The 23,949-nt window shown below is 38.1% G+C and overlaps 1 protein-coding gene across 3 annotated transcripts in view; it reads right to left on the reverse strand.

The window, feature by feature from the left end:
• Mtmr12 (myotubularin related protein 12) overlaps positions 1-23,949 on the reverse strand; it is a 74,141-nt gene that overhangs the window by 31,883 nt on the left and 18,309 nt on the right. For 2 of the 3 annotated variants that reach the window (XM_047555951.1, XM_047555952.1), the window contains 6 exons: positions 12,879-12,939; positions 10,087-10,229; positions 8,590-8,662; positions 7,636-7,766; positions 6,015-6,108; positions 1,518-1,647 (listed from right to left, as the gene is read on the reverse strand). In XM_047555951.1, coding sequence (XP_047411907.1) covers positions 1,518-1,647; positions 6,015-6,108; positions 7,636-7,766; positions 8,590-8,662; positions 10,087-10,229; positions 12,879-12,939 — 632 coding nt within the window. Of the gene's footprint in view, positions 1-1,517; positions 1,648-6,014; positions 6,109-7,635; positions 7,767-8,589; positions 8,663-10,086; positions 10,230-12,878; positions 12,940-14,070; positions 14,206-23,949 lie in introns of all 3 variants that reach the window. The other variant, XM_047555953.1, reaches the window with a different exon arrangement.

The following is a 23,949-nucleotide window of genomic DNA, read 5'->3' on the forward strand; positions in this document are numbered from 1 at the left end:
TAAGTTTTACACTTAGGTTATTCAGCACAATAATGGCAACAAAGACTAAAAGATACAAACTCACTTTTGAGTACTTTAAGAGATGCTTAGAGTTTCTTTTAAAATCCAGTGTTGAACCTAGCATGCATAAGGCCCTGGGTTTGAACCTCAGCACTGCAAAAATAAATAAATAAATAAAAAATAAACCTAAGCTGGACACAGTGGCACATGCCTGTAATCCCAGCAGCTCGGGAACCTGATGCAGGAGGATCTTGGGTTCAAAGCCAGCCTCAGCAACAACAAGGTGCTTAGAAACTCAGTGAGACCCTGTCTCTAAATAAAATACAAATTAGGGCTGGGGGTGTGGCTCAGTAGTTGATGTCCCTGAATTCAATTCCAGGTACCAAAAAAAAAAAAAAAAAAAATTAAAATAAATAGAATAAATAAAAATAAAGCTAGTGTTGAGAGTTTCAGAATATAGTTCAGCAGTAGAGCAATTGCCCAGCATGTACATGACCTGGGTTCCATTCCCAGCACCATGAAAAAAATATAAATAAAAGTTGCCAGGCACAGTGACACATGCATATAATTCCAGTTACTCAGGAGGCTGAGGTAGGAGTATTGAAAATCTGAAGACAAACTGGGCAACTCAACAAGACCCTGTTTCAAAATATTTTTTTGTTTGTTTGTGGTGCTAAAGATTGAACCCAGGGCCTTGTGCATGCAAGGCAAGCACTCTACCAACTCTAGCCCTCAACACAATTTTTTAAAAGGGCTGAAGATATATTTCAGTGTTAGAGTACACCTGGATTCAATCCCCAGTACTGCAAAAAATAAAATTAAATTAATTACTTTAAGTTAAATAAATATATAAAAGCTAGTGTGAAGAAAGGAACCTCCATACACTGGTAGTGGAAATGTAAAAATGGTACAATCTCCATGGAAAATAGTCTGGCATTTGCCCCCAAATTAAATACATAGTTACCACATGTTCTGGCAATTCAATTTCTAGAAATACCACAGAAAAATAAAACCATACATTCATACATACAAGAATGTTGTGAAGGCCTTATTCAGAAGAGATGAAAAGTAAAAATAACCAAAATGTCCATTAACCAATGAAAGGATAAATAAAATGTGGTATATCCACACCATGGAACATTATCTGGCAATAAAAAAGAATGAAATTCTAATAATATGCTAAAACATGGGATGAATTTTGAAAACATTATACTACATGTAAAAGGTCAGTCATGAAAGCTACATATTATATGATTCCATTTATATCAAATATACAGAACAGGCAAATTAACAGAGATGGTAAGTAAATTAGTGGGGTGCCTAGGACTGGGGAGAGATGTTTAGAGGAAATACAGAGTGATTGCTAATGAATGTGGAGATTTGGGGGGATGATGATGAAATGTTATAAAATGGACTGTGATGACAGTTATACAATCTTGTCAATAAATTTAAAAACACTAAACACTTCAAATGGGTGAATTATATGGCATGTGGTGTGGCCAGCAAGGAGAGCTTACCTCTCAGAGATTCTATAGCCTTCATTGACACTCACTGCTTTGTACTTCACATTGCCTTTGGTCCGTTCCAACTCCCAGCACCAGTCCTTAAGTGTGTCAAACATTACTGTATGGTTCTTGGGATCAGTAGCTAATAAAACAAAATTAAAAAGACAATAAAATCTCTTCATGAAGCACTGGTATTTTAATTATGTGGAAGTACATCCTCAGACCCCAATTTCTACCACTAAGTCCATTTTTTATCTAAGCAGAACTAATTGACTGCTTAGTCCTAACCTTGTTCCATTTTTTGTCTAAGTTAAATTATGACTGAGGTTGTCATTTAATATTGCAGGAAAGGAGTTGTTCATGTTTCATTCCTTGTAAAAGTAATTTATATATAGCTCCATTTTCAGTCATTTGACTATGAGATAATTTATATAAAACAAAAAGATCATGTGAAACAATAAAAGACATGCTTGGACAAAGCTAAAGTATGAAATATTTTTAGTTCTACCAATATGAGCATAACACAGTAAACTGATTTAAAGAGCATGTCAGATTCTTAAATGTAAACCCTTCTTCAGTTTGAGGATGCAATGCCTGTAAGAGGATTGTCCAGTTCAACACTTTGTTACTGAAGGCCACACACAGACCAAAGAGCTATAGTAAGGGTCAGGGCCTGTTCTCCAAGGGCTACATAATGGTGATAAGTACTTTCACTCCTAATCCAGTCCTGACACTAACTGCTAGAACAAAATGCCCAGGAGTACTGCTCTTACAGCCTGGCAGTTGTGTCCTTGGTCTTTTCCGGGGCCATCACAGCTTGCTGAAGGTGACATACACCAAAATAATCTTTGCACATCTAAAAAAACAATCAATCCTTCTGGGAAAAAAAAGTGTTTTGATAAAACACCCCACTTGCTCCTTTTAAGAAAACCAGATCATGGCAAAAATGATGATGACAATATTCAATTCTTAGGGCTGCGGATGCAGCTTAGAGGTAAAGGGCTAACTCAGCATGCTCAAGATCCTGGGTTTAATTCCCAGCACTGTGAAAATAAAAACCAAATAAACAATGCTTATATAGGTTGCATGTCCCTAATCTGAAAATCTTCACACTGACCTTCTGTGATGAGTTACAGTCAAAACACAGGAGCACTAAAGATACTGTATCAACTATCTTTGTATAAAGTATATTTATATAGTTCATGTTTCGACTTGGGTCCCCTCCCCAAGATTATTTCATTAAGTATGTGTTTATTACTTTTGATTCTAAGCATTTTGGGTAATGTATATTCAACCTGTATAGCACTTTGCAGCATGTTGCAGGCACTGTTCTGAGCATACTGTACTTTTATTAACTTAACAGTCACAACCCTATAGGATAGGTAATGCAATAAGTAATGTCATTTCCTCGATGTTACAGATGTGGCACAGAAAGGTCAGATAACTAGCCCAAGTCACACAGGTAGGTAGTGTAGAACTAGAATTCAAACCCAGGAATTCCATAACGGATGGAAATTTCCATAACGCATGTTTGCAAAAAAAAAAAAAACCTTCCCCATGAATATGAGAAATAATAATATTCTCCTAGCAGAGTAGGAGTAAGAAATGTTCTTAACAATATGGGAAAATCTTTCCCTAAAATGCCCTGTCAGGGACATTTAGAACCTTTTATTCAAAACACTTTTGTGAATTATAAAGCAATGGAATAATGAAAGATATTGAGATGGTAAAGCTCCCACCTGTACAAAATCCCTATTCAATGAAGAAGCTAATTAGCCATGTAGCATATGTCAATTATAACCTTTAATTAAAAAAAAAAATGAAGGTTAGAAGGAAGAGAGAAGAAAGATGGAATTAAAATAGAATAAAGATGCCTCATATCCTGGGCCTCTGGCACAAAAAGTTACCAGAAGGTAATGGAACAGCCAGGATCAATCAAGGTAAGGGTTTTGGCATGCTGATCAACATGCTGGCAGGCCTGGAAGTCATCCTATGCTAAGTCCAGACCAAGAAGTGGAATACAAAAGGCAGAATTCCTAAAAATAGGGTACAATTTTTCAAATATGAGCCCAATAAATGTTTATATGAATTATAATAACCAACAAAAAAGTCATTTATATGCCTCATATTGTCACAAGCTATAAGTCAGACACATAGTTAATCAGCACCTGTATATACAGAAAGATTTTGTTGTTCATAAAGAATTTATTAAGAGACAAATATTATGTTCACACTAATATTAGTGCAAAGTATATTGTATTTCAATGTAATTCTCCAAGCAGAATTCATTCTGAGTAACATGCAGTTTTACTCTCAATTAACTTTTTATTTAATTTTTTTAATAGTTGTTGATGAACCTTTATTTATTTGTATGCAGTGCTGAGAATCAAACCCAGTGCCTCACATATGCAAGGCAAGTACTCCATCACTGAGCTACAATCCCAGTTCTCAATTAACTTTAAAAAAAAATTTTTTTTAGTTATAGATATACACAATACCTTCATTTTATTTATTTATTTATTTTTATGTGGTGCTGAGGACAGAACACCAGTGCCTCACACATGGTAGGCAAGTGCTCTACCACTGAGCTACAATGGCAGCCCCTTAATTAATTCTTAATGCCTGCACCCTATGTGCCATGCAATTCACACTCTCTGATCTTTTTTTTTTTTATTGTAAACAAATGGGATACATGATGTTTCTCTGTTTGTACATGGCGTAAAGGCATACCATTTGTGTAATCATAAATTTACATAGGGTAATGTTGTTTGATTCATTCTGTTATTTTTTTCCCTTCCCCCCACCCCTCCCACCCCTCTTTTCCCTCTATACAGTCCTTCCTTCCTCCATTCTTGCCCCCCTCCCTAACCCTAACTCTAACCCTAACACTAACCCCACACTCTCTGATCTTCACAAAACTTCAAGAGAAGCTTTAACACTGCTATTTTTAAAACGAGAAAATGGAGGTCCTGAGGGCTCACTGTCATTCCCAGGATCAGAAAGTACATAGGCAAGGATTTGAACTTTTGGTGGGACAGACACCAAAACCTGTATCTGCATCATTTCATCTAAATGATCAAGTTCCCAAAATGCAACATGCTCTCTCAGGCAGTTACACCTTTGCACTCCTCTAAGCCTATTAGATGCTCCTACCAACCTCTACCTCTACTACTTATTCAGGCATAGCCTTCTCTCTGATCTTTTGCCTCCCTCAGAGAGGGTGGGCATGTCCACAAGAGGACACATCTCTCAGTTTCCTCTCCTATTTGTGTACTCCTTGAGGACTGGATATAGTCCTGTTCTCCTCCATGTCTGCATGGACCTGGTCCACAGCATCATTCAATAAATGTTTACTAAATGAGAGGCTTGTAACAAAGCAACTCTGAAATCCAGAAAGCTTTATATGTTAGTGGATTTTGTTTGTTTGACATTAGGGATTGAACTCAGGGCCTCACACATGTTGGCTAAGTGGTCTACCACTGAGCCACATTCCCTGTCCTACATATATGCTTTTAAAAAACCTGCCATTCCCTGGATATGGGATTCAGGATCAGTAAACATCAACTTCATGGTAAGAGTAATGGGCACAGCAAGTGAACAGACTGAGGGAAAAGAACTGGAGAAGGAAAAAGAATTCTACAAAGACACAATCAATGCTAGGCATTGTTAATGGCTAATTCAGATGGCAAGGGTTTCTTACTAATTCTTACTAAATGAAAACTAAATGGAAAATATTTGTGATTTTATGTTTTCTCTTATCAAAACAGCTTTCTGAAGGAATTTTTCTTATGTACAAATGTCTTATTTCCCCCAAAATATTTGCTATAAAACAAGTTCTGGTTGTTTAAAAACTTTAAAGAGTGCAAGACATTCTCTAGAATCTTATGAAATGAAATAAAATATATTTAAAAGAAGCCAGGGATAAACAGCATTATTTTCAAAGAAAAAAAGAAAAAGAATCCAGGGACAAATAGGATTATTTTAAACTTGTCTCAGTTTTGTGTTGTTGTTGTTTTTTTTCCTATAATCTCACATTCCTAGTATAATGTATTGCTTTTACTTTTCATAAAAAGCAACCAAACAGACAATTCACTTCAAAAAGCAAGTAAACAAATCTAAAAGGTAAGTTAAGCAAAGATCACTGGAAAAGGCCAGACATGATAGTACATGCCTGTAATCCCACTGACCTGGGAAACTGAGGTAGGAGAATTGCAAGTTGGAGACCAGCCTTGGCAACTAAGCAATGCCCTATAAGCAACTCAGCAAGACCCTGTCTCAAAAAATAAAAAGGGCTGGGGATGCAGCTCAGTGGTTAAATGCACCTGGGTTCAATACCAAAAAAAAAAAGACAATCATAGGAAAAACATATAAACATTTTCAATGAATCAATCACCCAAGTAAGAGATGACCAACTGCTAGAGGAGAGAAAAAAAAAAAATTCTTCACAGTAACAGGTAAAAATATGAAGGCCACTGCCCACCCTCTAATTAAAGCCCAGAAGATGCTTACCTATATTGTTTTGTGCAGCAGTTGCATAGGAAAACAGAAATAATCTCTTAAGAAGTTTAGGGGCCTGGGTATGATGAATTATGCCACTGACAATCTAGAAAGAATAGACCAATGGATATAATTATGTTTTAACAGATAAACATTAAGAAAGCAAGGAGCCAAGTCATCTAGGTTCTCAGTCATGCTAATGGAGCTCTAGGGACAACGTAGTAATCTTTGTTGAGGTCTGGATCTATGACTTAGTTCTTAGAATAATGCAAGACCAACAGAATATTATTTTGTCAGACTTTCTGAGCTCTGAATTTCTAGGGAAAAATTTTACAACATAATCAAATTTCTCAAAAACAAAGTGCTAAAAAACTTAAGTGTCATATTAAAGTCAGCTACTCCAAATATCTGACATGTTGAAGACTTACAAGTGATATCAGATAATAGCCAAGATCCTTAGCTGTTCTTTCTGACCCACTTGTGGTCCTTAGAATCTTCTAGAAAATGAAAAATCAGTCAATTGTGCCTTATGTCTGTCTACTGTGCTAAATAAAAGTATGTTTTGATTGATGACTAAACCATTGTTCAAAATGAGGAATCTGGCTTCTCACTGCATTTTCCATATCTACACTACTCTTTTCCTGCTCAGAATATGTACTGGAGTCATGTCTGTCATTCTACCTGAACTACCACACTACTATGTGAAAGAAAATGAAGCCATTAACTGCATGTGTACATGACTCCTTACAGACAGACATGTAATAGACTCTTGCTAAATTTCCCCTGATGTTATTTCGTATAAGAGTGACAAGTATGAGATTGTCATTATCTTAATAAGACAAATCTTGGAAGTTATAATGAACACCAAATTGCTACAGCCACCTTTTCACTTCACCCAGTTATGAATTTCAATTTGCTGTGACAACCAGAAAATTATGTTTACAGTCTCCAAAGGCACACCTGGTAACTCAGCTTTGTTCATCAAACCTTCTCCTTTCAAGCAAATTGCTACCTCCCAAAGGTAACTCATTTATTCACAGGAATAGGAAGACAGTGCTACTGTCTTTAGAATAGGTTGTCAGAGATAGGGAGGATGGTGAAGAGGGACAACTTAGACCTGTCCCATCCTTCTCTTTTCCCAATTACTTCCTAACCTGGCTTATCACCTCCCATCTTTTAGCAGCTCTAGAAATTAAAAAAAATATGAATTAAAGAAGTAAAGATAGCATGTGCCAAGCTGATATGCAGGCATGCTTTTCACAATTTCCTCCCACATTTTGATGAAAGAATATGGGATCCACAAGGTGTGTGGCACACACCTGTAATCCCAGCAGCTTGGAAGGCTAAGGTAGGAGGATCGCAAATTCAAAGTCAGCATTGGCAACTTAGCAAGGCCCTAAGCAACTTAGAGAGACCCTGTCTCAAAATAAAAAATAAAATGGGCTGGGGATGTGGCTTTGTGGTTAAGCACCCCTGGGTTCAATTCCTAGTATCAAAAAACAGAACATATGATCCAATTTCAACTTCACAGAATGAAAGTTTCCCCTCCACCTTCAGTCAATGTAAGCAAAAACTAGAGTCAGTGGGGAAAACCTGATAGGAAACAAAACCTAGAACACATGCGACTAGTTACCCTTTTGACTTCCTCTTCCTTTGTGTATCTCAGACAAAAGTGGAACACTCGGAGGTCTTTACAGTGGATGATGAGTTTCTCAGGGTATTTCTTCAGTTGTCCAAAGAGACTTTTTTTTTTCTCATCAAACACTACAGATCAATGGTGAAATTGGGAAGAGAAATTATGTTATACAGTAACAAGTTAATGTTATAACAAGGCAGATTGCTAAAACTTCCTAGAATAGGCATCCTGTCCCTCCCAGCAGGGGCTCTGACTCTCTGAGAACATAGAGGGTTCTTCACTGCACTGGAGCAAGCCTAAGACCCAAACGGACTGGCCACTATCAGCAGAATAGATTCCACTGGCCTGAAGAAAACAAAGTTCTGAAAGCAATATCATAAAATATAGAAGAAGGAGCACTAGGGACAAGTTTTCCTGCCAGTCAACTAGGTTTATGCTAAGGACCCTCCTGACACCTCCTTTTCCTGTCCCAGAGCTTGGACCCACTTAGCACTATTGGTGTTGAGGTCATCATAAATGGCTACTGAATGACTTCTGGACATGCCCTGAACACAAAAATGGAGAAGAGGAACAGAGAGAGACTTGGCAGGAGAGGCCTGTTTAACCAGCAGAAAAGACCATTCTAATGTAATACAATAGACCTTCACAAATCAGCCTGTAAAGTGAAACCTATATAGTTAATACTGGTAACAAACAATATGATCAATATCTAACATAGAATGGCCTTGTGTGCAGTAGTAGAAAGAACAGGTTCCAAGCTAAATTCTAAGCTCCTCCAGCTAAGCAACTCCAAACAAGCTACTTCACATCTCAATTTATCATCCATAAAACTGACTTAAATAATTTATATGAACATATTTTTGTAACTATAAAAGGCTGTAATAACATTATCATCATTATTAACTATACATTCAAAGGTTGGCAATAATCCAAGGAAAAAGAGATCCTTACCTCCATATATCTGATCAACACAGTGGAGTGTAATGTCATTTTCTCCTATAACCTTATTCTTAAACTGAGTTTCCTAAAAGAGTCAAAAGGAAATAACTGTGACTCCTTTCTATGCACTGTTAGACATTTATAAGCAGAGTAAATCACCACTCAAATATTCTCCACTCAAATATTGAAATAAATGGAGAAATGCACCTGAACATTCCTAGGAAAGGGACAATTGAGTATGTAAGAAGAGCTTATAAGAATTGATTTTTCAAACTTGGGCAAACCAGGCCACACAGTCACTTTGAGAAGTATGGGCAAGTGACAAGCAGATAAACGTTCCTCCACATAAATGCAAAGAGGTGACTAATAAGCTACCTGAGAGAGCTTTGGGAAAAAACACTGGGAGATTAAAGCTTCTGGTGCATGCTGTCTTTGTACAGGAGGGAACTAAGTCACTACAGTGGACAGCAGCAAAAGAGACCAGACTTGGAAGCAGCAACCATGCTGCTATTTAAGAAGCAAGGAAGGAGCCAGGCATGCTAGTGCATGCCTATAATTCCAGTTACTCAGGAGGCTAAAGCAGGAGAATCACAAGTTCAAGGCCAGTCTCAGCAACTTAGGGAGACCCTGTCTCAAAATAAAAAAATAAAATGGGCTAGGGGTGTAGGGGTGTAGCTCAGTGGTAGAGCAACTTGGGTTCAGTCCCTAATACTGAAAAAAAGCAAGGGAAGTCCAGAATGGCTGGCACATTTGGGGACATGAGGAGCCTGGCTGGGTTTTCATTACCACACGGTGCTCTCCCGATGGTATAGGCGGTCTTCTCCTTCCCCAACTGCTCATTTATAAGTAGGAAAGTCTCACAAGAATGTTGCTACTAGATTCAGATTAGACATAAAGTAGACCCAAATTCAAACGCTGCACTTGCCATCCATTTCGTTATTGAACTTGGTTCCTAAATTTGAGGAATAGTTTAGAATAGGGAAAACATGGGGAAGTAGTACATTTGGGGACATGTTATTTCAATGATTGGACTGATTTTTTCTTTTTTAATATTGGGGATTAAAGCCAGGGCACTTAACCATTGAGCTATATCCCAAGTCCTTTTTGTTTTTATTTTGAGACAGGGTCTAAGTTGCTGAGGGTCTTGTTGACTTGCTGAGGCTGACTTTGAACTTTTGATCCTCCTGCTGGGATTACACCAGTGTGCCATTGTGCCTGGGTTCAATGAGTGATTTATACTGTGCTGAAATACAGAAGAAAATAAGAAAACACTGATAGTTTGTCAACTTCTAAGTTAAAAGCAAGCCAGCATGACATGAGGGATAGGTGGGAAATTTCTAAATGGCCCTATGCTGAAAGAAACTCCTGAAGGGCAGAGAGCAGATAAGTGATGAGACTTCTGTCTTCTGTTTTTATTATGTATGGGAGTGGGAGTGGAGGAATTGAGAAGCTGAGGGAAGAAACGATGGAGCCACAACTCCATTCCCTCCAAACATAGTTCATACATACACCATTATCCAATGCAGATTCATCATCGCCTAAGAAGGCAATCTTGAAGTCTGTGCAGACAAGTCTCCCATAGACTCCACGCTGACAGGAATCTTCCTGCACATATTTCAGGACGGTGCTGGCTTCGCAAAGCAGCTGTTCACCTGGTGGAAACCAAAGCAAGTCCTCCTTAGGGTCCACAGGGAACACAGTATGCAAACATTAAGAGCTTTCCCTGCTCTATTTATATAAGGACAAACACATACACAATGCAGCACTTAAAAATGTGCCACTTTTTAGGAGTGTCAAGAACTGCAAAATTTAGGAGAGAGCATGAAGCACAGTATGGAAAGCAAAATGAATGAGAGACGGGCTCTGGAAACAACTGCTCAGTGTACATGAGGCCCTGGGTTTGATCCCCAGCACTGGAGAAAAAAAGAAAAAGGCTCAGAGATATCTTAAGGCAGGAATTTTCTCACTATAAATAATGGAAGTGTCTAATTAGGTGGTAATGATCTCAGTTGCACTTTCAAGCATAGATTTTAGTATTTTTATTACTTTGACCCCCAGCAGAGGTTCCAAGCAGCAATATATGAGCAAAGACTGGGGCAGCTTGCTAGCATGCCCTGGATGCAGACCCCACCCCCTTTTCCTGTGAGAGCTCCAGGATTTCCTCAGACACAAGAGGCAGCCTTCCACAGCATGACCACCTTGTTCTGGCTATACTGGGAGGATGAGAGGACAAAAAGAGGTCAGAGGCCAGTGGGGGTGCGTGGGGGTGAGTTTCCTCTCTTTTTTAGTTGAGAACATTTCCTCTCCATGTATCACCTCTTTTGCTCTATCTGCAGCATGCAGCCCACATGAGAAGCTGTAGTTCCTGGATACAAGACTTTTCTTTACAGTCAAAAAGTAAACACTGGGGTACAGGTAAATATTCTCTGCTCCATGGAAGCAGAGATACTTATGAGAGTTGGCATGTCTCAGTGAGGGCAGGAAAGAAAAGAAAGTGGGGAAAATGAAAAAATGTAAATACTCTGCAACAACAACAAAAGGAATTTTCTTCTCATTCAACAGATAACTATCTTCTCCCAGAATCTCCCTCAGGATTTCTCCATTTTTTAATTTATTTTTTGGCCGAAAATTCATTTTGTCTAGCTTGCAATAAGAAAACAAAGAATCAGACACTCAAACAATCAAGGGGCACATATTACAGCATTTTCTTTTTTTATCTTTCAAGGGGTTAACTGACCCCAGCTGAAACACTAAGGAAATACTGGAAGATGGCTCAGTCATTAGGACGGCCTCTATAGAGACCACAGAGTTTAAAGTAAACAATGAAGTCAGGGTCTCATTTGGGTTTAAAATAGTCCGAGAAAAAATGTCACAGCTTAGTTCAAGGTGGAAAACATGTGAACAAAGTTTCCTGTGCTTCAACTTCTAATGTGCAATAGCTTTTATCAGCGAGGCTCTCCTCAAGACCAGGTTAGCCCCTTACCATATTTATTACGGAGCCCAGAAATCAGCATGTAGTCATTATTAGAACATTCCTGGTGAGACACTCCATAGACATGGCAAGCTGCACCATGGTTACCACCTTGTTTGCACCAGATATAAACTCTTGAATCAGGAGAGTTGGGAGTTGGAAAGGATCCTAGTATATTTTAGAAAACTGAGGCTCAGAGAAATTAACTGTGAACTCACAGCTGCACACCTAGAAGAGACCATCTAGTAAGCCAGAAAAAGGGAAAAGATATATAACATCAAAACAAAAACAAAAGTTAATTTCAGAATCTATAAGCCCAAGAAAAGAAAAAACAACAGGAGATATGAACAACATTATAGAAAAAAGTCTTTGAAATTTAAAAACTTTTTAAAAAAAGGTAGAAATGATCAAAATATGTTATATTCAAGTCCGAATATGCTGTAATGAAGCCCGTTATTCTGTATAATTAAGATGTACTATTAAAAAAAAGAAAAAAGTTAAAGGATTCTAATATGTTTTACCAAATAATGTGGATCAGTCAGAAACTTGTACATATTCATATCCCCTGGACAAACTGGAACAAAATTAAAAATACCAGAATGAGGTCTCTATTGTTTTTTGGGAAATGCACATAAATTTTTATTTTAAAAAGTTATTTTGAATTGGGAAAAAATGGAAAAAGAATATATAGCTGATAGGCATTTCCATAAGTGCAGGGGATACTTCACCAGATAGTTTCTGTTCCTGAACTCAAAAGTGATAAAACCTAACTTAAGTTACTGCCACTCTTTCCTGTCTCAAAAATATTCAAGCAATCCAGGGTCCTTCATAATGAATGACCTCAGAGCAAAGCCCCAGTGGCCCCAGGATTGGAAAACCCCAGTATCCCTAGGACCCACTCTCAGACATACCAGCAAAGATGGACAGGTGAGGCCGTCTACCAGCGCCTGCCCTGGGAGGCATGGGTAGCTACACTGTCCATGGGCAGCTACAGAGTTGGGCAGCAAGGACTAGGATTTTCTTGACTAGAGACCACAAATACTGCATGGGACCAAGTAAGACAACCTCGTTTGCTCGTCAAAGAGGTGAGAATTTCCCAAGTTTATTTTCATCAGCTTTGGGGAAAGGGAAACAAGAAAGATTTTTTTCCAGATAGTACAATACTCAGAGCCAGGTGTACAGTTATTGAACTAAAGACCTTGATATCTTTGTCTAACTCATTACTATTATATGCCAAAGGATGAAAACAAAGGAGTTTATGTATAGCAAATGATGTAATTTATCATGGCTTTGAGATGTACTGGAAGTATGATGCTAACATTACTGTTACCTGGCAACAAGTGAAGAGTTACTTCCTTCTCTGTTACTTCCTTTTCGTTTGTGTGAATTTCCTAAAAAAAAAAAAAAAAAAAGAAGAAGAAGAAGAAGAAGAAGAAGAGCAAAGGATAATATTCTTCTTTGTTTAAGGATTCTTAATAATATAAAGACATGTTTATAGAATACACACTAAACCATATACCCTCAGGAGTTTTATTTGACAAGCTACTTGTTAAAAACATGTATTTAACTAAAGGAAGAAAGAAAATTACAAATCTTAGTGATAATCAAGGTATTAAGCTAATTATTTAGGACTGAAAACTATCAGTTGTCCCAAGCATAAGCGCAGGGGTAGGCAACCCTTATGTAAAGGAACAAGTTGCGGTAACACACAACAAAGTACACAGAGACAGAGAATAGAACACACATCCCAGCGTGACTGCCCTCTATCCAGTGAGAATCAAGGATTGAAAGCAAAAGATCATGTGTTCTTGAGAGAAAACTGACATATATAAAAGGCTTGAAGACAAAAACAGGAAAATATGACTGTACCTAGTCAGTACAGATCTATCTACTCTATAGCATACCAGGGCTCAATAAAGAGAGCTGGAATTTTCGCTGCCCATTGTAAGTGACCTAAAACCACAAGACAGTGAGTGCCAAAGGGTGCGATCACCTAATGGGTAATCAAGGCTTTGTTCTGTGCCTGTTTCTCAATAAATATATCTTCAAGTTCCTCTATTTCAGGCTTAGTATTTATTGGATATTCAAAGATAATTAGCAAACTTTAATGAATGATGCTTCCAAAATAATGACCATAAATGGTTGTTAAGACAACAATGAGAGAACATGGTAGGCCTCTTAATGATGTCTACCATACCATCTATGAAGTATTCTTGCCAAAATATTTAATCTCAAACTGCTTGATATCTATGGCAATTTACTAATTAATAAGAAACACTGGGACAGAAAAACACATTAAATGGCACCACAGAAACACAATCAGTCCAATCCTAATTGGAAAGTTCTAGAAGACACAAGTTTTGTCAACAAATAAAACTGGATCATTTTATTTTATTTCTGGTAGAGGATCTAGGTATAATAAGTTTTTTTTAATTTGTTAGTTCAGAATGAATTAGAAGAAACTTGGGTATTGCTGAGGCAGGGAGAGATTAGAACAGTCCAACTTAAATGGAATGTCAAACCTTTTCCAGAAAACCCATATAGAGCATGGTCTATTGTGAAGTGACTGTGATTTCCATTCCAGGAGATGGCCACAAATCAAGTCCCTCTGGGGCAGTGCTTCTCAAACGTGGAACGTATTAGGTCATCTGGAGAGCCTGTTACATACATAGACACTCAGACCCACTGTACCACAAGCTTAGGGATGCAGACTGGGCCTTTGGTTTATAAAAAGCTCCCCTGCCGATTCTGAGGCATTGCACTAGGGTTGACACAAGAGGAGCTATTATTGCATATATAAATACTATTGTACGTTTGGTGTTTAAAAGTTCTCATTAAGGACTTTCATTATCTATCACTGACAAAGAACTAAATTAAAGCACAATTATTTTCAACAGGTTCATCATCATTCTCTTAGGAGAAAGCAAGCTAGTCATTAAATTTAAGCAACTGTTGAAAAAATATAGAGATCATATTGACTAGTGCTTGGAACTCAGTATAAACCCTGGAGCCAGCATGGAGACAACTAGCCTACTGTTAAATTAACAGAAGTATATCTTTCATATTAACTTAAAACTACCTATGTTAATTCTTGAAATGGTTAGTGAAATTCTTAACATTTCAGAAACAAAAATACCCAAGGAAACACAAATAATAAAGGGCCAGATTCCATGGCTTCCAGGTTTCTGTAAGGCACAAGCATAACTTTGGCATAGTTCCATGAGTTATACCTGTATCTTTATCATAAATTATCTTGTTGGTATAAATTGTCAACAAATACACTGACTTAGGTCAACTGAACTAACAATAAGAAATTAGAGATGACTAGAATCATGTCACCCAATATGACAATGTACAATATATCCAGACCTCAAGGATGAGGATCTAATGTCATAGCTATCACCTCTGGAGTAAGACTGGCAGAGAAAAGTCCCCAAAGTACCATCTACTGCCTCAAGTACATGGGCTCTAGGTGAGGGCATGATGTATGGAGCACCTGAACAGGAAATCCCTCATAGGATTTTGCCATTATTCAGCTGATATCAACACCCCTGGCTGCTACCACCATGTTCCCACCATAAGCCCTGGATGTAGAGGTATACAATGCCCTCCTGCCAAACATACACCAGGCAGAAAGTGACTTTAAAACTTAATATTGGGCTGGGGAGATAGCTCAATTGGTAGAGTGCTTGCCTTGCAAGCACACGGACCTGGGTTCGATCCCCAGCACCGCAAAAAAAAACAACAAAAAACAAAAAACCTTAATATTTAACAAAAAAAAAATTCACTTCATTCTTAGCTTTGTAATTTCTAAACTAAGTCATATATTCTTAAATCAGAACACCCTATACTTCTAAAGGAAGCTGACATTGGTAAATGGACAGGCAGAAGGTCATTTGTAAGGGACAAATGTAATTTAAATTAAGTTAGCAAGTGCTTGGTAACTTAATTAACATTTCAGAAACAAAAATACCCAAGGAAACACAAATAATAAGGCACCCAAAGACAAACAGGAGTTTGTAGTCCAGCAGGGAGAACAAATAATACCAACATACCTTTATAATAATAATATAATACAATGGATGCTCTAGCAAAGCATAAATATGAGGTTATGGCAGCACAAAAAAGGGGCACCTAACTGTAGTTTAACAGTGGCTGGTCCTTTGGGAATTGTACTTAGCAGAGTTATTTTTGCTTCCCCTCTTTTTGTCTAGAACTCTAAATTATAAAGGAAAGTGGTACCTAAATAATTAAGATGTTAACTGATAATCTTTCTTTTTAGATTTATAGAACTAAGAACATCTGTTGACCTTCTGATTATATCAGAATGTGTGAAGATGATGCTTAACTTACAGAAAAGTAACATTTGTCTAAAGAAGTATAGGAATTAGCCCCAGCAGGTCAAGGTCAATTGCAACGTTTTGGTCTAAGAACAAAAGACACTGTGCCCTGGATGATGGGAAGACCCTACTCAGCACACAGTCTTTCTGCCCATTGTCTGTCCCACTGTACCTCCCTATAAAAGACCTTTTGTATACACAAGTTCCCTAAGATGGTGCTCTCAGGACAAAAGTCCCCTTCATTTCTCATTGCCATTCCTTGAATAAACCTGATTTCCTTCCTTCCTACTCACACATCTAGAGTACTGGCTTTTGAGCAGTGAGCGGACGGACTTGGATCCAATATCAGTAAAATGGCCAAGAGAGGGGAAAAAAAGAGGGTAACTATTCAAGCCAGTCCTTCTAAGAAAATGGCACTGTGAAGCCAGGTATGGAGACACATGCCTGTAATCTCAGGTACTTAGGAAGTTGAGGCAGGAGGATCAAAAGTTTGAGGTCAGCTTCAGCAACTTAGTGAGATCATCTCAAAATGAAAAGCGATGGTAATGAAGCTCAGAGGTAGAGCACTTGGATGAAACCCTGAGTTCAATCCCCAGTACTACTTAAAAAAAAAAAAAAAGAAAAAAGAAGAAACAGCACATGTAGAATGTAAAGAATTTTAATAAGTACACAGAAAGAAGAGGAAAGAAAAGAGAATTTGTAAACACCTATAAAGGCAGGTAATGTTGCAAGAGAGGTGAGAAGTATGGCTGGTATAGGCACAGCCTAAAGGAATATGTGGGCCATCTTAAGGAGTTTGGGCTTAATCCTGCCGGCAATGGGGAGCTACTGAAGGATTCTAATCAGGGGAGTAAATTAAGCACATATTATTTATTATCTCAAACATCTTTCAGGAAAAAGCACTGGACTAATCGGGAACCTGAGTGCTCCTACTAGACAGAGACATCAGGAACATCTTGGGCAAGTGTCCTGGTATCAGTGTCCTGTCTGGAACAACAAAATGAAGAGCTGTTCTGCCTGCTTTGTGAGGTGATGCACAAGAGAACTGTGCATGGTTGAATTCACAATATGGTGTGAGTCTGAGTATCTATGTTCAGAGGGAGGCAGGGTGCTTGGTGCCTTTCCCTCACTAGAAACTGAAAAGGAAAGGCTAGGATTGTAGAGTGCTTGCCTGGTATGCGTAAGACCCTAGGTTTGATCTTCACCAAATGCTTCCTGTCCTGAAAGAAAGGAAAGAAAGGAAGAAAGGAAGGAAGGAAAGAAAGAAAAGAAAAGAAAGGAAAGATGGGAAGGGAAGGAAAGGAAAGAGCAGGAAGGATAAGAAATGGGTTTCCATTCTTAACATTCCAGATCAGTCATAAAATGTATGATATTCATCCTTGAGCATACCTGTCACCTAGAGCATTTTCTGAAGGGAAAAAGGAGGAAGCAAAGTAACCTTTTCCCACTCACCCTCTTTCTATCGGATGCCTGAAAAGCTCGGCATTTGTTTTAGAAGTACTGATTCCTCTTTTTCCCTAGAACAAGGTTAAATACATTTTAATGTTGGTACCAAGCTGCTGACCAAAAAATCGATCTGATAGAGAAAAGGGGAACCCCCAAAAGTAGCTAGGTCATCCAGGAGCCAATATTTTCTTAAGCATGAGATAATTCTACATTGGAAGAGAATGACAGAAAACCCACCAAGACTCCTGACAGCACATATGTAAACAGCTTGAAGCTTTTCTGTGAGGTGGGACTTTTTTCCATTTTACATAGGAGGACACTGAAGCTTAGCCTAAGTGAGTGCTATCATCTGACTTCCTTCAGCACTGCAGACAGGGAAAGGAAAGGTCAGAACAGCGTACACAGCTGTTGAAGAAAGTCTAAGAAAAATAACCAAATCAAATACATGCGAGTCTCTGCCTCAAAAGCAACTAAATCAACTATACCAAGACCCTATTCATTCCAAACCTAGATTGTACGGCCACCTCACCTATTTGGAATACTGCCCAAAATCATAAGTCAAAAGACTTCTGAGCAGTAATAAAAATGTGTCCAACTCTGCGCAAAACAGATATCAAAGTCCTCCACAATCTGTTTGCCAGAATGATTCCACTACAACTGAATGCTTTTAATTCTAATGATAATAGCCAACAATTAGTAAGTTTCTATTTTGTGCAAGATAAGTACTCTTCATTAGTATCTCATTAATTCTCACACCAACTCTAGTATTACCTCCATTTTTATGTAGAGGAAACTGAGGTTCAAAGAAAATGAATAACTTGCCTTATATTTTAGAGGAAAAACAAGTTACTAGTCAAGTATTACCTCAAGTCCTATCCTAACTAACAATCTTTCTGCTGTGTACCAGTTCTACAAAACATGGTCTCATTTCCCTACTACAAATGAGAAAATCATTGCTTGTAGAAGTTGAACCAGTCTTACTGCAAAACTGATTAGAACAAATCGGAAGAAATCCCTTACTTCACTGTACAAGGATCTGCCACATACAGGATAAAAGCACATAGACGTTGAAGTCAGCTACAGCTCCTGAGGACTGGATAAAAAGACCAAAAGGCATCCTGGTAATTTTCACTCCACTGGTTCTCCAAAAGTCAGTTCTCTGATTTCTTACTAAGTTCACATCTTCTTAAAAGTGCAATGGACCTGAGGGCACCTCACAAAAGGCAGAAAAGGGTCCTCCCTACCAGAAAGACCAATGACCCTAAGAACCAGGTGGGGGTGGGGGGTGGGGGGTTATAAAGAAACTCCCATAGGTCAAAATGCTTATAAATGTTCAAATCAACAGCTTTCAGTCAAAAACTGAAATTCTGTTGTCAGGTGAATTTCATCAAGCAGAGGAACAAATTCTAATAGGCACTACCCCTCAAGATCCCTGAAGATTCCAAAACACAATTTCTTTCCATTGCATTTTGGCACCAAAGTATAAAAAGGACAAAACCCAGACACTGCATTTCCTCAAAGTTGCCCTATTTTTCTAAAATGAACATTTAATACTCTTTCTTTTCTCCACTAAATAGAAATTTTAAGGGAGAAAAATGTATTTGCATCTACATATTGGGTGATAGGCCATGCGTATCTTAAAACAAAATTTACCTTTTTTTCAAAAAATATTTTTATTTTAGTAGATGGACACAATAACTTTATGTATTTTATTTTATGTGGTGCTGAGGAACCCAGTGCCTCAACACAGGCTAGGCAAGTGCTCCACCAAACCACAAACTCAGCCCTATTTTGTATTTTATTTAGAGACAGGATCTCACTGAGTTGCTTAGCACCTCAATTTTGCTGAGACTGGCTTTGAACTTGTGATTCTTCTGCCTCAGCCTCACAAGCCACTGGAATAAAAAGTTGTATTTTAAATACAGCACAGTACCAATAATTTAAGTTTTTGCCTTTCCCCATATCTTTCTAATCTTCTTTCTGTGCATGAATTAAAAACAGAAATAATACAGATTTGGGGACCACAGTACAAATCTGGCTCTAGTGCCTACAGACATGATTGGGCATGTCACTTAAACTAAGCTTCAATTTCTTCCTATGTAAAATGGAGAAAGTCCCAACTAATAGAAAAGCTTCAAGCTGTTAGCACACATATTCAGTAAATGGAACTGTTATAACTGTCGAACATAGCAGTCTGTGCTGCTTCTTGTTTTTCTTTCATTTTCTCCTTTCCTTTCATGAGTAAACAAAGAATTTAAATACATTACTTAAGAGATGTAATTATTCAAGGTTCTGTCACATAAGTACAATAACTTTTCTCCCACAGTTGTTTTCCACATTAAATTAAACTAACTCTACTCAAGAGTTCTCTTGATTCTTTTTTTCTGTGAATTAGAAACAAAACCTGCAATACCCAAGTTGGCCCTAATTCCATAAAACTTTGACTACACAGGAATAGCTACAGCCATAAAAAAACAAATGGTATTTTTCTATTAATAGGATGGTTTTCTAGAAGTCCATAGTGATTTAGCTCTTATCATTTTGGATTTTATATTTTGCAAAGAACATACTTTGAAATCACCATAAGACCAAAGACCAAAAGTAGAGATTAATGGCTTTTTTTTTTTTTTTTTTTGGTACTCGGGACTGAACCTATGGGTACTTTGCCATAGAGCTATACCCAGCTTTTTGTTTTTGTTTTTTATTTTAAGGTAAGGTCTCCTCAAGTTGCTAAGGGTGGCCTCAAATTTGCCATCATCCTGACTCAATGTCCCGAGTAGTGAGGATCATAGGCACATGTCAACATGCCTGACTACTATTGATTTTACTGCAAATAGGTCCAATTGCTATAAATTGATAATAAATTGAAAATAAAAACGGATATAAGTAATTAAACTCTGAAATTTAAGGTGTGACACTGTACTCAATCATCACTGATATCTAACCCTTTTTGGTTAACACTTCAAAAATTTACAAACTATGCAATTCTTATACATAATTAACCAACATCAATACCATAAGCTACCACCCCCCAAATTAAAATATACACTAGTCCTAAGAAGAGAAATAACCTAGGGGCTAAAAAGAACTCCAACAAACCAGGCTATGCAAACAGAAAACAAAAAGAAATCCACCCTCAAAAATATTAAATTGAAAATTTTCTTTTAATTCGGTTTTCAAAAGTTACCTGATGTTTGGTAGGGAGTAGTAGGAGGGACAGAATGAAGAGTATTTACTGGCAATGTTCTATAGTCTCTTTACCCAGTGTTTCATAACAGGTTTTTTAATTCTACAAGAAAAACAAAGAAGGAACTAGCAAATAGGGAGGTAATATTTCAATATTCTTAAAATAGTTGTACCATCCTTTGCATGTTGATCTTGGGAGAATGAACATAGCTGTCGGGAAGAAAAAGGAGGTAGATACTAACAAGGTACAGAAGAGTCCACATCTGGATGAGCTGAGTCCTGGAGGTAGACTTTTTTTTTTTTTTTTTTTTTTTTTTTTGCAGTGCTGGGGATCGAACCCAGGGCTTTGGGGCTTGCAAGGCAAGCACTCTACCGACTGAGCTATCTCTCCAGCCCCTGGAGGTGGACTTCTAAGTTGGTTCTAGAACAAAATGAAATTTCCACATATGCATCCTACTCCTGATCTTGCTTTTCTGATGGCATATAAGCTATTGTCTTCATCAGCAAATTTACTAGACAAATGATTCCAGGCTGTGCAACTTGACATTCACAACTGAATGAGTAAATATAATCTCTGCCTTAGCACATTATAAGTTACTACAACTTGACTTGGGGATTGCTTGTGGATTGCAGAAATTACATCTATCCAATCTGTGAATATCAAAGTCTACTGTCCCTCTTTCCAAAGTGGGTACAGAGCCAGCCCTAAGGTAGAGAGCTGAACAATAAACATTTGTTGAGTCATAAGTGCCAAGCATTGTTTAATGAGTTTTATACTTATTACCTCATTTAATCCTCACAGCAAATCTCTGAAGTATATCCACAAACATCTCCATTTTACAGATGAAAATACCAATTGGTCGTGCTGAGGTGGAATTCAAGCCCAGGTATCCTGGCTGTGTGCGTGTCAGATGTTGTAATGCCTCTTATGTGGAAAGGAGGAATAAAGTTAAAGAGGAGAAGCAAGACAGAATGATTAGCTAGACACCCCTCAAACCAGAAGAAAACAAGCATTACCAGGCAAAACCTCAAAGAACACCATGGAGAGGTCAAAGGAAGCTGAGGGGAAAGTACACTTACCCTTCACAAGTAATGAACCTAACTGACACTGGCCAGCGGCATGGGGAACAGAACCTTGGGATTTCATCCACACCTGTTCGAAGAGTTATTCTTTTGACTTACTCCACTGTCTTCCCTAAAGCATCAGTTTCTAGGTTCTCACCCCAACTGACCCTGAAGAGTTCAAGGAGAACTGGCAGATCCACTGCACTCCAGGGAAGCTCCACCCACAGAAAAGATAGCTATGTGCTGCCAGATCAATCTGTGCCTTCCTCCCAAAAGCATACGGTCTAGAGGTTATTCTCTGAGTTCCCCTTTATACCTCCTCCTATTTCATCCTCAATAGCCAATCCTTCCCCAAATCCTATCAATATCATCTACTAAATACACCTGTAATCCATGAGCTTCTTTTATGTTCACCAGCACCACTCTACTCCAAGCATGTTCTCTTTCCTAGACCACTGCAATGGCATTCCAGCTGGTCTGCTTGCACCTGTATTCTCACTAATCCATTCTCTCTCTTCAGGCAGGAGTGACCCTTTTGGAACAGTTTGTTTTGGCTTACTCACGGGATGAGACAATGTCTTGACGTGGCCTCCAAGGCCTTACACAATCCGGCCCACACTTACTTTCTCAGGTTGGTCCCCTACCATCCCCTTCCTTCATCTCTGTGTTTTGGCCCCTCATACTGCCTTGTGCTCTCCCTCACTGGGTCATTTCCACAGGCAGTTCTTTCTACTTGGAATGCCTTCTTGAATCTCTCTTTGCCCTGTGGTAAAAACAGGGGGTGAACCCAGGGTCTTGCCTATGCTAGGCAAATGTTCTGCCACTGAGCTAATCCCCAGCCCTTGTCCTGTGAATTTTTTGTGTAGCCATCAGATCTCAGGTCAAGAATCAATTCATTAAGGCAATTACCAGGTTCTGACGGCCTCATGGGTTTCTCCCTGTAACTTCTGTCATAACTGTAATTTCATATTTGTTGAAGTAATTATTTAAATCTATCTCCCACCATCTATAAGCCCTTTGGGGGCAGATATTTGTCCCTTGAATCTAATACGTGTCTTGCACTTAATAAGTACTCAAAATTTTTGTTAAGGGCTGGGGATGTGACTCAGTGGCAGAGCACTTGCCTAGATGCACCAAGCCCTGAGTTCAATCTCCCATACTAAAAAACAAACAAACAAAACAGATTTTGTTGAATCATTTGATTGATAACAATTTTAAGTAGCCAGAGGTTTTATTTGTTTATTTTGCAGTACACATTGTAAGCCTAGAGAAAGAGCATTCCCTTAAAGACTGCCATGTATGAAGGCTGTCCAAAGAGAACTGCATCAGGGTAACAACACTGGATCTCGTAGCCAATTTGTCCAGCAGCCAATGATGATTCACCAAGTGCCTTTGTAACATCCTTGTTTCTTTTTTTTTTTTTATTTTTTATTAAAATCTTTTTTATTTTTACAGACTGCATTTTGATTCATTGTACACAAATGGGGTACAACTTTTCATCTCTATGGTTGTACATAATGTAGATTCACACCATTCATGTAATCATACATATACATAGGGTAATGAGATCTGTTTCATTCTACTATCTTTCTGTCCTCCACCACCCAAAGGGCTTAAAATCAGCATACTACAGTGATGTAGCCACATCAATGTTCATAGCAGCTCAATTCACAAAAGCTAGACTGTGGAACCAACCGAGAAGCCCTTCAATTGACAAATGCATAAAGAAACTGTTATATATACACAATGGAATATTACTCAGCCATAAATAAGAATAAAATTATGGCATTTGTTGGTAAATGGATGAAGTTGGAAAATAACAATGCTAAGTGAAATAGGCCAAGCCCAAAAAACAAAGGCTGAATGTTTTCTCTGATAAGTGCATGATAATATATAACAAGGGGTGGTGGTGGGGGGAAGAGAAGAATGAAGGAATACCCTTGTTTCTTAAACCATCACTTAGTTTCTGAGAGGGGACCAGAATCCCCCTTATGCTTTGTTCCTTCTATCCTGCTATCTTTCAACTCTGTCGCTCCCTGCCAACTGCCTAATCAGCAAATGGTGGCAAATCTAATTTCCTCGGCTATGAAATGTGATATATCATATGCTTGGGGCTGGGGTTGTGGCTCAGTGGTAGAGCACTTGCCTAGCATGTGTGAGGCACTGGGTTCGATTCTCAGCATCGCATATAAAAAAATAAAATAAAGGTCCATTAACAGCTAAAAATACATATAAATTTTCTTAATTCCAAACCAACCTCATTAACTATCATGTTAAATGTGTAGGAAAAAAAGGAAGAAAAGGTATAGTTATTTAATAATCAAGAAGAACTGGTTTTGCTGGTTAGACTAATAGATTTCTCAA

This window comes from Sciurus carolinensis, chromosome 6 (assembly GCF_902686445.1).
Source record: "Sciurus carolinensis chromosome 6, mSciCar1.2, whole genome shotgun sequence".
NCBI lineage: Eukaryota > Metazoa > Chordata > Mammalia > Rodentia > Sciuridae > Sciurus > Sciurus carolinensis.